Below are 12,937 nucleotides of genomic sequence, written 5' to 3'. Positions count from 1 at the left end.
CTTTGATAAAATACAGAGGAGGGTCTGACAGACTCCTCCTTTATTTATTTAGTTAGTTAGTTAGCTGAGTTATGTTTAATTTTCTCAGCCCGGTTATAGTCTATTTTTTCCTCAGCTATGTCTTTATAAAGCAATGAAAGACAAAGCAACAGAAGAATGGAGTAAGAAAGCACAGACAGATTGAAAACAACTGACAACTTGAATTTTTCCTGTTTCTGAGAGGTGCTTTACTAAATGTGAGTAAGTAGCATATCTGCTTTTTTGCCTAGACTGAGCAATTGCTCTCATGAGTATAATTTTTCTCAATGCATGTAATTTGCTAACTTTAAGACCTAACCTCAGTCATGGCTGGACCAGAAATGGAAAGGAAATTGGAATGTTGAGAGGAAAGGTTGAGAGCCTTACAGCAAGGCCTCTGCACAGCTTACTGCACACTAGGTTGACCGGCAGAGTGCAGAGCAGACTTCTGAGGAGCCTGATGCACAGAAGGCAGAGATAGGAGTCAGAGCCTGATTAGCACGCTGAGGCCTACAGCAGGGCAAAGTCTTACCCTCATTACGGGGCTGATAACCATCACAGGGCATAGTCTGAGCCTCATTACCGGGCTGATGCCCATAGCCGGACAGAGAAGGCTCTGGCCACGATGGTGGTTGCATGGGAGGCTCAACTGAGCTTTGCCAATTAAGCATTTGTAACTCATGCATAAGATCTTCATGGTCATCAAAAGGTGGTGATGAAGGTTTAGGAGTAGCCAGAGACACAAAAGTGAAAGCTGGGTCTGCTTCCATATCAGCAATAGCTTCCTCTGTCTTGGCAGTGTCCTCTGGAAAAACCACCTCAAGGACTACTTCAGCCTCCTCTGAAGAAAGGAAGGAGGAGTCACCCTCCAAGGACTCTTCTTGTGTCTGCAAAGACTCAAGGACAGTTCTAACAGAAGACCAAGTAGACCACATTGTAACAGGAAAAACATTGCCTTCCTTTTGAGCTGCTTTAAGCTGGCCGCTGACCTTGTCCCAATCCTTAAGTTCTAAGGTTCCATCAACAGAGAACCAAGGACAGAACTGATCTATCACCTCAAACAACTGAGGTCATCAGAAGAAACATTAACCTCTCCTTTTTCAAAAAGAATTTTAATAAGATTAAAATAGGCCGAATACTTTGTATTCACTTGTCCCATGGTTACCCTGAATTCCTCTGAGTTGCCCAAGCTTACCACAAGCTTATCAACTGCAGTCCTCAGGAATTTCTCGTCAATAAATCCTCTGCTTCCACACTCAAGGTGTATCTTCACACCATGAGGGAGAGGCCCACGTTGGAAAACACCCACGTTGGCGCACCAGATATAGGGTCCAGCCCTGCAGGGTTCTGTGAGCCCCTCACTGCTGGTGCAGAGATGAGAAACTGTAAAAATAAAAGACGCAGACACAGAGATACAGAAAAGAGAGTTTGGGCTCGGGGCCCACTGCCAACCAAAGCACAGAGACCTGCAGTGGCACCGAGTGCCTGGACATTGACTTTTATTGAGTACAAAACAGTGAGCAGGGAAGGTAGGGTGAGGTAATGGTGGTCAGTGATAGGGTCAGGTAAATCATGTGTCTTGAAGATAGGGGGCCCAGGACTTTCAAGTAGCTGAGTCGAGAAAAGCTAATGCGTCAGTGCTCTTCGCAATTTTGTTAGAAATGTCAAGGACATTAATTCTTATCTTGAGAAAAAGAGAAACCAGTTGCAGAAGGAGGGAGTGAGAGTAAACGTGAGACGTGACCACTGAAGCATCACCTCAGTTCCATGCTTCATAACCCAATAGTCATTAGCAGAATTAAAGGTTATATTGAGTATATATCTTTATGATTATAAGTAACTATAAGATTACATATGATTATATAAAGGAATAACTATGTGCCTATGTTTCTAATTCTTTTCTAAATCAATATTTATATGGGAACAGGCTGAGGCTTCAGACCCTTGCAACAGCATTTGCAGGGTTCCCCTCCACGCTCTAGGATCCAGCATAATCACCAATACCACCGCTACTATCTTCCTGGAAATGGCTGTGACCCAAGTAAGCAAAATCCACAGCAACACAGCTTTTAGCAGATGGCCAAGACCTTGCCAAGCTACCAGCCTGTATGAACCCACCTGGCTGGAAAGACAGCAGGGCTCCAGTAAACCTGGCCCCACCAACAACATAAGTTTTTTGTTTGTTTTGAGACAGGGTCTTACTCTAACACCCAGGCTGGAGTAAAGTGGTGCCATCTTGGTGCACAGTAGACTTGACCTCCCAGGCTCTAGTTAGCTACCCACCTCAGCCTCCCAAGTAGCTGGAACTACAGGCACATACCACCACATCCATCTACTTTTTGTGTTTTCTGTAGAGACAGGGATTCACCATGTTGCCCAGGTTGCTCTTGCAGGACTCAAGTGATATGCTCACCTCAGCTTCACAAAGTACTCTTGATTACAGGCATAAGACACCATACCTACCCCCAATGTGATTTCTCTTTTGGATACAGGGTCTCACTGTCACACAGGTTGGGGAGCAGTGGCACGATCTCAACTCAATGCAAACTCCACCTCCCGGGTTCAAGCAATTCTCGTGCTTCGACCTCCCAAGTAGCCGGGATTACAGGTGCACATTACCACACCCAACTACTTTTTGTAATATTAGTAGAGATGGAGTTTCATCATGTTGGCCAAGCTGGTCTCAAACTCCTAACCTCAGGTGATCTGCCCATCTTAGCCTCCCAAAGTGCTGGGATTACAAGCGTCAACTACTGTGCCCGGCTCCCAATAAGATTTCTTAGAGACAGTTATTGAGCAATCAGCCACTGCTGCCAAGCCACTTTCCAGGTGAACATGATGACTCTAACCTCTGTATCAAATCTAATCCCAAAAATAACCCTAATTCCAAACTTAGCCTTTACCAGCCCTGGCTCTACCTACCTGTGTTCCACCTCCCCACTCACCCAAACTGAATTCCAATGGTTACAGAGACACAAAACAGGTGTGCAATGTCATCCTACACAACCCTGGACTCCATAGGCCAATCACATCTGTCCCAGGCACGGACCTGCTCAACAGCTCTTATCAAGAGGATCTAGGGTACTTTGCAGTATAATCTATAGGGACCCCCAACCCCCAAGCCAGGCTCCAGGATGAAAATTGGTGTCATAAAAGCAGAGTGAGCGACATCAGGCAGAGCCTGCCAACTCTGGACCAGGCAAGCTAAGGAACATCAGGTGTAATAGCTCAATGTTTAAGTGCCATCAGCACTTAGTTCAGTTCATGGGACAACTCCCTTGTCAGGGACTGTGGGTAACCCCCCATCTGGGCAACAAGGAAGGAGAGCTAAACAGATACCCGGCACAATTAGTGCTTGAAGAATATTACTCAGTTATTTCCTTTATGTAATCCTTTATATATAATCACATATTTATTTATAGAATTAGTGCCTGAAGAATATCTTACTAGTTATTTCCCTATACACACACACACACACACACACACACACACACACACACACACACACATATATATCTTAGTTCATACTCGGAGGAATGCCTAGAGCAGACACAGTACAGAACATGAATTAAGGGATAAGCAGCTATACATAAATGTATCTTGCTTATAGTCAGAGGAATATCTAGAGGAGACACAGTGCAGTGCATCATTTAAGGGAAAAAACGGTTACACCAGGACAAGAATCTGGCCCAGGCAGCAGCATTCAGTATTGTAAAGATAGCCACTGTATGGCAGGATTGGGGCAAGAGCCTCTCCTCCTGAAAAAAGTTGTAGTACCTTGCGTCCAGTTATTGTGGAAGGCTGCCCTCAGACAGGCAATCCCATGAGCCTCCGAAGGCTTAAAATCCCTCCAGTATAATCACGCATTGGTGACTGTATAACTTGTCAGCTCTCTAGCTACTATGCTGATTCAGATCATCCTCCTACAGAAATCACTGGAAGCTGCCAGCAGGTGGCTGTGGACCTTGTCAACTGCTGCTGCTCAAAGCATCCTCCTACAGAAGCCCTTAGAAGCAGCCTACCCCTATATTGCACACTGCACACCCCTTGCTACACACTGCCCACCTCCTAGCCTAGGTGACCTAATGGTGGTGGACCCCTTGTTTATTGCTCACGTGATTGCCGACCCTAACACTGTCCTTAAGATGACCTCACTCACTACTGTTCCCCCATCTGGTACCCAATACAGACGCTTCTGGACATTCAGGTCTCATCTGTCTCAGCTCATAGGTGGCGTGGTGTGGCGTGGCGCCCACCCCACCCCCGTGGCCCAGCTGTCTTTTCCAGTCCTTCTGTGTCCTGTCTCTTTACTTCTTGGATCCTGCACCTCAATACAACGATAGGGGACACCCCATGACCCTCTAGGGCTGTGGCCCTACAAGAGACCAGTGAGCCCAGGGCCTGAAGACCTCTGTCCTGGGACTGCTAAGCTGTGCAGACAGTATATGACTTGGCGGGACATGTTCCTTGGGTGAGTTCTCTTGTTCAGGAGGAGCAAATGACGCCAAACCCATGAAAACACATGGACATAGAGTTGGTAAATGTATCAAACATAGTGAACAAAATACATAAAACATTTTCAGCTTTTGAAGAAAAACTTGCAAGCTGCAAAATCATCTCATAAAGCAACCAGGAAGAGTAATTTAAGATCCTCTGTGAGGAAGCTGCTCTGCTCTAAGAATGCCTAAAGAAGAGTTAAAGAAAACCCAAGGTTGTCAAAAAATCCGCTTGTTAACTTGAGATCAAGGGACTTAAATAACATATTAGAAAGCGAGCTATCTCTGCACACATTACAAAATAATATGGGGATGTATGAACAAGCTTCCAAGAGAAATGAGACTTGATGATAACCATGGTGAGTACAGAGATGCCCTTAACTGAGCTCTGCCAGGTTAAGGAAGGGTTTGAGATTAGAGGTGATAGAGGGATTATAGAAGGCAAACAATGATGTTAGTGACAAACAGCTCTGCAAGCTGAGTCTGTATCTATAACCCCAAACCTTAACCTTCACCTAATTTCTAACCCTTAGCCCATCATCCCTAACACCTAATCTCTAACACTAACCACACCACTGATCCACAACTAACTCTAACCCAATCCTCTCACCCTAAAACCTCACCTTCACCCTCTAACCCTTACTCTATCCCCTAAGACTCACCCTAAACCCCCATTACTCTCTAATCCTCTCCATCACCCTCACCCCAACCCCAAACTGATCCTCATGTCAAACTGGGACCCTTAGGCTGGATAGACCAGCAATAGGTGGTTTTAACAGGACCCAGTAGGGAACCCCTGGAGAACCAGAGACACCAGCAAAGGAAAAAAGGAAAGATCTGCCCTAGCATCTCTTTTACTCAGGCACTCCAAACTATGGAAAACATCTGAGAGCAAACGGTCAACCACCAATGGGGGATGTGGGAAGGACAGCGAGGTGATGGTAAGATCCAAAAGGTAAGGGCTATCCTAGTCCCATCATCCGAAGTCCCTAAGGGACAGTTAATTTATTGGCTCGTTCCAATATGGAAGACTGAACATCAGATCCATGGGGCATCTCATGAGAAACAAGAGTATTAAAAGGTTTAGTAAAAGAGTGTTTAGGTGAAATGTAAATGAAACAGTGTTTTGATAGCACATAACAAGACAGGGCTGGGTAGCGGGATAAAGACAAGGTCTGAACTGTGAAGTGAACCAGGCTTCTGTTTCCTTGCAATGCAGAGTTCTAAAACCCCTTACTTGAAGCTCTGCATCTGGGTTGTAAATCAAGGAATCTTTTTGAGATCAGACATTTCCTTCCTACGCACAGCAAAGTGACTGTCCATGTTTTTTTTTGTTTTGTTTTGTTTTGTTTTGTTTTTTGAGACAGAGTTTCGCTCTTGTTACCCAGGCTGGAGTGCAATGGCGCGATCTCGGCTCACCGCAACCTCTGCCTCCTGGGTTCAGGCAATTCTCCTGCCTCAGCCTCCTGAGTAGCTGGGATTATAGGCACGCGCCACCATGCCCAGCTAATTTTTTGTAGTTTTTAGTAGAGACGGGGTTTCACCATGTTGACCAGGATGGTCTCGATCTCTTGACCTTGTGATCCACCCGCCTCGGCCCCCCAATGTGCTGGGATTATAGGCGTGAGCCACCGTGCCCGGCTGTGCATGTTTCTAATAAACAATGATTCTCGGTAGGAAAACAGACACTCAAAAGGGTCATTATGACACTTTACATCTGCACAGTGACCATGGAGGAAATCTGTTTCCTGAATCTGTTACCTCAGCCTGATGAATCATAGGGCATAGAGCCACTTTCTCACACAAATCTGATGTTTACTTTCCTGGAAGCCAGTTATGCTAAGATCTGGAGGAAGAGTAATCCAGGCAAAAGTAAGAGCAAGACCTTGAGGCAGGATGAAATTCAGTTGCCTGAGGAGCAGAGGGGGACCATATCAGAGAGGCCGTCAGGGGAGTAAACACATGCAGGCCTAGGTAGGGCATTGTACATCAGCCTTCATATTGTATTCTAGGTACAGGAAAGTCATGGATCAGGAGAATGTGATCCACCATACATGAAGAGTCAGTCTGGCTAACACAGCAGGCAAGGTAAGAAAAGTCACATGTAGAATGAGCAGTAGTGAAGATAAAGAAAACATGAAATATTTGAGATTTATTTTGAAGACAGAGCTGATATGCCAGCTAAAGTACTCAAAGTATATAGTGCTTGAAAGATAGCAATCAAGGATTACACAGGCTTCTTGCCATATCAACTAGATGAGCAGTTGTGTCATTCACTGAAAAGCAGAAGCCAAAGGGAAACTAGAGCTTAATCAAGTGGTTTAAACATATCACGTTTGAAATGCCTATGAAATACCCCAGTGGAAATGCTTAGTAGGCAGTTGGGGTCCGGGTTTGGGAACTGAGTTTGGGAGACACTAGCAAATACTGAGCCACCAATAAGGATTAGGTCACCTGGAGATTCCCAATTCCATGGAAGAGAGGACCTGAGACTGACATGGCCAACATTTAGGCAAGAAGTCAGCTGAGGCTCAATCCGGGTCTCAGGCCAGAATTGTTAGGGCAAGAAGATCCTTGCTCTTAAGAACAGAGCCTGGCCTGGTGGGGGCCATACTGGTTCCCTGAGGATGACACATGGTCAGGAATGAAGGCAACATGGACAAAGGACCCAGGTGGGAGCCTGGACCAGGGATACCAGACCCCAGCATCTTCTGTACTTTCTCTAACACAGGTGGTCTTTCATCCCTTACCCAATTTTACCAAAAATAGAGATTAGGACAATGTGACATAACAGCATAAAGCACTAAACCATTTAACAGGGATTCCCTTCAAAAGTGAAAACCACTGTACGATTAAATAGATTTCCAACTAATCTTTGTTACCAACAGCCACTTAAGCTAATCCTAAAGACTGACTACAATATTCTTCTGCAATACCCTGTACACTCACTTCAATTTATTGTATGTTTTCCAACTGCACCTCTCTCTCTCTTCTGGAAGAGGGAACATTTCATCAAAAAACAAATGAGTTCTTGTGCCTGTCTGATGGTCTCACACCTGCACAACAGCTCCAAATCCTTGGACCAGGCAGGGAAAGACCAACTCCAGGGTTCTCTGCCAACAGAAGTCCTGGAAAGACTCTGCACTCAAGACAAACCCCTACACCACCCCAAGGGAGGGGGACTGTTTCAAGTTGGGGGAGAAGCTAAAAGAAATTGAACCTAAACTCTTCATCAGGCAGAGCAGTTTCCAGAGTGGCTTTGGTTCTCCCTAAAGGGCGAGGCCTGCAGACCCTTTGGCTCTTCTTTCTAGTGGCTTCATCTACAGGCTGCACCTGGGCTGAATAAGCAGCTGTCAGGGGGAGAGAAGCAGAGTATGTCAGGACTGAATAATAACAGCTAACATTATCTGTACAGTATATTTGCTCATACAATTCCAACCACTTTGCATAAATTAACTGATTAATTCCTCAAATTTGTAAGGTTGATATTACCATCACCCCCATTTAGAGAGATTCAGTAGTTTGCAAAAGGTGTCAGTGCTACTATGTGACAGATCCAGGATTTGAACCTAGTTCATATGGCTCTAGGAATTGCACTCAAACTGTTATGGGATATGACTTCATGGCCACTAGAGAAAGCCAAGACACAAAGACATGAGGCAGCTTTCCCCAACCCAGGAGCAGGACCAACATAGAACGAAGCTCTTTCCCCCTCCTCCCAGGGCCTCCCCACTGCTTCCCAGGTTCAGTCCTACAAAGAGGGGAAAGAGAGGTCCATGCTTTATCTCTCCCTGTTCCCTCAGCCTTCCCTGAGCCCATCTCCTTCCCCCACCAGCCTTGTTGCTCTGGGCCTTCTTCCTTTCACTCCCCAGGCACTTCCTCCTTAAATTAGGCCTTCCTGAACCAACCAGTTGCTAGCTCCTCACCAGCTCTGAGAGCCCGCAGGGCCTCACGCCATTCGGCTTCCATCTGAGCCCTGTAGTCTCCAAACAAGGAGTGCATCAGCTGCCTCTTCCGGGGCAGGGGAGTTCTTTTGCTGCGCAGGGTTCGGATTGCTCCAACAGCCTGCTCTTCTGTGAATAAAAATAAAGGACTAGTTAACATCTCTATACTGACCTCCTGCCCCCCCACCGCAAAGGCAACAACTCCATCCCCTGCCAGCACCTGCAGGCCAGACAGTGCCAATATTCACATCCCCTAACTCTACAGAAGGGTCCCTTACTCTGTTTCGGAGTGGGTTTCTGCCTCTTGAGGCCCAGCTCCAGCTGCTCCACACACCAAGCCAATTCTTGGGCCAACTGCTGTGCCTGTGATGGATTGGGGGAAATGGCTGTGAGAGGGCACTGGGACACCACAGCCCCTGGCCCCATCCCATCCCCCTCCCCGCCTTAACTCCGTGGACCCACACCACACGAGCCCGTGGATTCGCACCCGGGATTCCACCCTTCCCGACTGATACCCGCCCTTGCCTGGGCCTCAGCGCTTAGGGGGACTTCCTCTGGGGCGGGTTTCTCTGAGGCCTTCTCGCCGCCATTTGCCACAGAGGCCCTGTTCAAGGTTTTCTTCTTCTTCTTCTTTTGTTTTTTCGACGCTGCGCTGCCTTCATCGCCTAACGGGTGCACTCTGGAGGCGGTGTTACTGCACGTGCGTTGCCCTGGGCAGAGACAGACAGCGGAAGGATTCCCGGCGCTAGAAACCGGGTCGAGGAGCAGGTGTCTGCGGGACGCGCGGGGACTCCCCGGGGCTGGGACCGCCGCTGCCTCCCCGGCAGAATGTCCTAGGGCCTGGAGAAAGGGCGACAGCGCAAGGGTCACAGAGGGCCACAGACACTGTAAAGCCCCGCCACCCGCGCGTCTTCTCCACACCGCTCACCGCCATGCGCCGCAGTAGCCACCGGAACTACGAGGCGCAGAGTCCGACGCCGAATTCCGTCCTCCAGCAGCGCGCCTGCGACTCCGGGTTCCGCAGGGCGCAGGCGGGGCGGGGCGCGGAGCCGTAAGGGGCGGGGCCTCGGGGCTCCGGGAAGAGGCTGCGGTGGGTCTCGGGAGGACCCCGTAAGCGAGTGCTCCCGGGCATTGATTACGTGCCCGGCACCTTTCCGGACAAAAGTTCAAAGCTCTACACAAGGGTGTGTCCTCTCAAGGCTCACCTTTGGGTGGGGAGCGAAAAGCAAGTGAACAGCACAGGAACAGCTGTGGCGCAGGAGGGGTGTCGGCAAAAACCCCTGGGAGCCGGGGAAGAGACACCGGCCTGGGACCCGGTGCAGCCCGCGACGCTCGCTCGGCGAGGGTCAGGGCGCGGTGGGGTGAGAGGCCGGCGTTGCGGGACGCGGGGGCGGGGTGAGGTCTGAGGTGGAGGGGACGTGGATGGGTTTCAGAAACAGACGCGGGAAGAGCTTTGGACGGAATATGGGCGTGAGGGAGGGTGGCGGCATGGGTAAGCGGGAGAGAGCCCCGTCCCGCCTGCCTTCCCCCGGTTGCTTCCCTCCCTCCGTGTCTTACTGGAGACCTGGGGTCACACGCAACACTCGACCCCCGCCGATGAAGGCCTCACGACCGGGAGGAATTGCCTAGAGGCTGAGGTGAGGCCGAGTGAGGCGCCAGGAGGTGGGTTGGGTTGCTTGAGAAGGTCAGAGTCGGCGATGGCTGATGATTCCTGTCGGGGACACGGGAGTGGAAAGTGGTGTTTCCTGAGACGGTGGGAGGGAAAGTGTTAGCTGCCTGGCCTGCAGGGTCTCAGAGGGCAAAGGTTTGGTCATCACTGATAGTTATTTACAGTAGTTTGACAGATTACCCCCAAAATTCAGCGGATTGAAAACACATATTACCTCATACTTTTCTGAGGGTCAGGGATCTAGCAATAGTGTGGCTAGTGGTTGTAGCTCATGGTCGCTCATGAAGTTGCTTCACCTTTTGAAGGGAGGAAGACTTTTTAGACGTTTTAAAACCACTACAGTTTGGTTTGTGTTTTAGTCCCAGGAGACTGGAGGGAGTGCATTCCATCTCCAAAAGGGCCTTTCTCTGCCTCCGTTGACTGGTCCAAAACTGCTTCTTCCAGAAAACTTTCTCAATCCAGACATCTGCCTGAACACAGGCCTCACACCCGATTCCTTCCTCTTCCCCAGGCAACAGGTCCTATCCATTTATTTCGAAAATAATCTCCACTGCCACCCACCCCCCACCCACCGCCTGCTGCAAGCTCCCACACACATCATCCCCCAGCCTGAACCACTGGAACGAATTACTCACTCATCTCTGTGCTTCCAGTCTCAGTTCTTCCTGTCTTTCCTGAACCACCTGCTGCTACATTGATCTTTCTAAACAAAAACTGGCCATAACAGTGGCCATGGCTTCTACCTAAAAATCTTCCATTTTCCCTGGATAAAGTCCAAGGCCCTTAACTGCCATGGACTACCCTTTACCTGACTGTCCAGCCAGCACATGCCCTACAAATCATACATACATAACTATTTCTAGACCTTGCTGTACTCTGCCTCCACTGATCCCCCCCCACTGATCCCCTCATTCCTCTGAGGATGCAGCAAGAAGGCCCTAACCAGATGCAGCCCTCCCAATCTTGGACTTCCCAGCCTACAAAACCAGAGGCCAAATCAATGTATTTTCTCTACAAATTGCCCAGTCTCATATAGTCTTTTATAGCAGCACAAAACGAAGCACCTTGACTATTTTTGGCCCTTTGTCTTTGTGTATACTTACTATTATTATTATTGAGACCAAGTTTCACTCTGTCACTGTGGCCAGAGTGCAGTTGTGTGATCCTGGCTCACTGCAACCTCTGCCTCCCTGATTCAAGTGATTCTCATGCCTCTGCCTCCCTGATTCAAGTGATTCTCATGCCTCAGCCTCCCAAGTAGCTGGGACTACAGGTGCACATTACCACGCCCATCTAATTTTTGTATTTTTAGTAGAGACGGGATTTTGCCATGTTGACCAGGCTGGTCTGGAATTCCTGACCTCCAGTGATCCGTCTCAGCTCCCAAAATGCTGGGATTGCAGGCATGAGCCACTGTTCCTGTATATGACCACATACATTTTTTAAATCAGCCTTTTTTCCCATTAAAAACTTCTTTGAGATTTTTATAAGAATAGCAATAATTCTATGGAGCATTTGGGGGGAAATTGAATCTCCATATTAAATAAAATAAATCTAACCCAAACCTGGTATACCTCTTTATTTATGTCGGTTTTCTTTTAGTATTTTAATACAGTTTTATAACTTTCTCTGTGAATACCTTCCACATTTTCTTAATTATTCCCTGACATGTTTTTAATTGCTATTGGCATTCAAATTGGAGCATAAATCATCTGTATCTTTATGGTATATTAAAAATATTTGCTTTTTGTCCCAGGTTCAAGGCAGAGAGCTCCTAAAACAGTTGGAATTTCCTCAGCGATAAGGGTGATCGGAGCATGTTTTGTTCTGAGGTGACTCTTGGCAAGCCCCTAGATAGCTTAGGAACAGTGGCTGGTCACCAGAAAGACCAAGCCTTGATTAGAAGCTTGGAGGTTCTGACCCACCCTTCAATCTCTGGGAACCGGAAAGGGGCTGGAGATCGAGTTAATCACCAATAGACACAATCATGCCTGTATAATGAAACCTCCATAAAAACTCCAAAATGACTGGGTCTTGGCAGATTTTGAGTTAGCTCAGATATCTATATGCCAAGTAAGTGGTGTGCCCAACCTCCACAGAGACAGGGCTTTTTGTGCTTGGGACCCTTCTGAATCTTGCCCTGTCTTAATCTGTCTGTTCATGGTAAAGGTAAACATAGCATTTTCCTGAGTTTTGTGAACCATTCTAGCAAATTATTAAACCTGGGAGAGGAGGTGGCTTGGGGAAATGCCCAACTTTATAGCAAAGTCAGACAAGTGTGGGTAACCTGGGTACCTATTTGCAACTGTTGTCTTAAGTGAAGGCAGACTTGTGAGACTTAACCTTAAACCTGTGGAGTCAGATACTAACTCTGGGCAGGCAGTACAATAATCAAACAGATTTTGTTGGACACCCAGTTGGTGCTGAAGAAGGACCCACGTATTTTGTCAGGAGAGGAAAAATCTCTTAACCCATAATAATATCTTTTTTGTCTCTCAAGTCTATCAATTATTAAGAGAGGCATATAACACTCTCCCACTATAATGGTGAATTGGTGTATTGCTCTTTGCCATTCTATAATTTTAGGTATATTTGAGGGGTTTTTTCCTTCTGTAAATTTAAAATATTTATAACTTTATGGTGAATTTGAATGTTTCAGAATTATGTAATGACATTCTTTTACCTATAGTAAAACTTTTGGTCTTACAGTTGATTTCATATAATAGCTGTACAGTTTCAACAGTTTTCTTTTCTCCATGTTCTTACTTTCAAACTTTGTGCTCAAGTTTTTTTTTTTTTTTTTTTTTTTT

At 47.2% G+C, this 12,937-nt stretch overlaps 1 protein-coding gene across 2 annotated transcripts; it reads right to left on the bottom strand.

Annotated features, from left to right (window-relative positions):
* Positions 1-6,218: 6,218 nt before the first annotated feature.
* On the bottom strand, positions 6,219-9,807 carry CUNH8orf33 (chromosome unknown C8orf33 homolog). Of its 2 annotated transcripts, none has more exons than XM_017521392.2 (5): positions 9,387-9,807; positions 8,984-9,298; positions 8,737-8,821; positions 8,441-8,587; positions 6,219-7,861 (listed from the first exon to the last, which is right to left on the bottom strand). In XM_017521392.2, the coding sequence occupies exons 1-5, from the start codon at positions 9,390-9,392 to the stop codon at positions 7,719-7,721; spliced, it is 696 nt and encodes a 231-aa protein (XP_017376881.1). In that variant the 5' UTR covers positions 9,393-9,807; the 3' UTR covers positions 6,219-7,718. The 2 variants fall into 2 exon arrangements, with proteins under 2 accessions (XP_017376881.1, XP_017376880.1); XM_017521391.2 differs by having other exon boundaries at positions 7,439-7,864; positions 9,387-9,781.
* Positions 9,808-12,937: the final 3,130 nt, after the last annotated feature.

This window comes from Cebus imitator, unplaced genomic scaffold (genome assembly GCF_001604975.1).
Source record: "Cebus imitator isolate Cc_AM_T3 unplaced genomic scaffold, Cebus_imitator-1.0 Scaffold1124, whole genome shotgun sequence".
NCBI classification, from domain to species: Eukaryota; Metazoa; Chordata; class Mammalia; order Primates; family Cebidae; genus Cebus; species Cebus imitator.
This window is presented reverse-complemented; position numbering and strand designations above follow the sequence as displayed.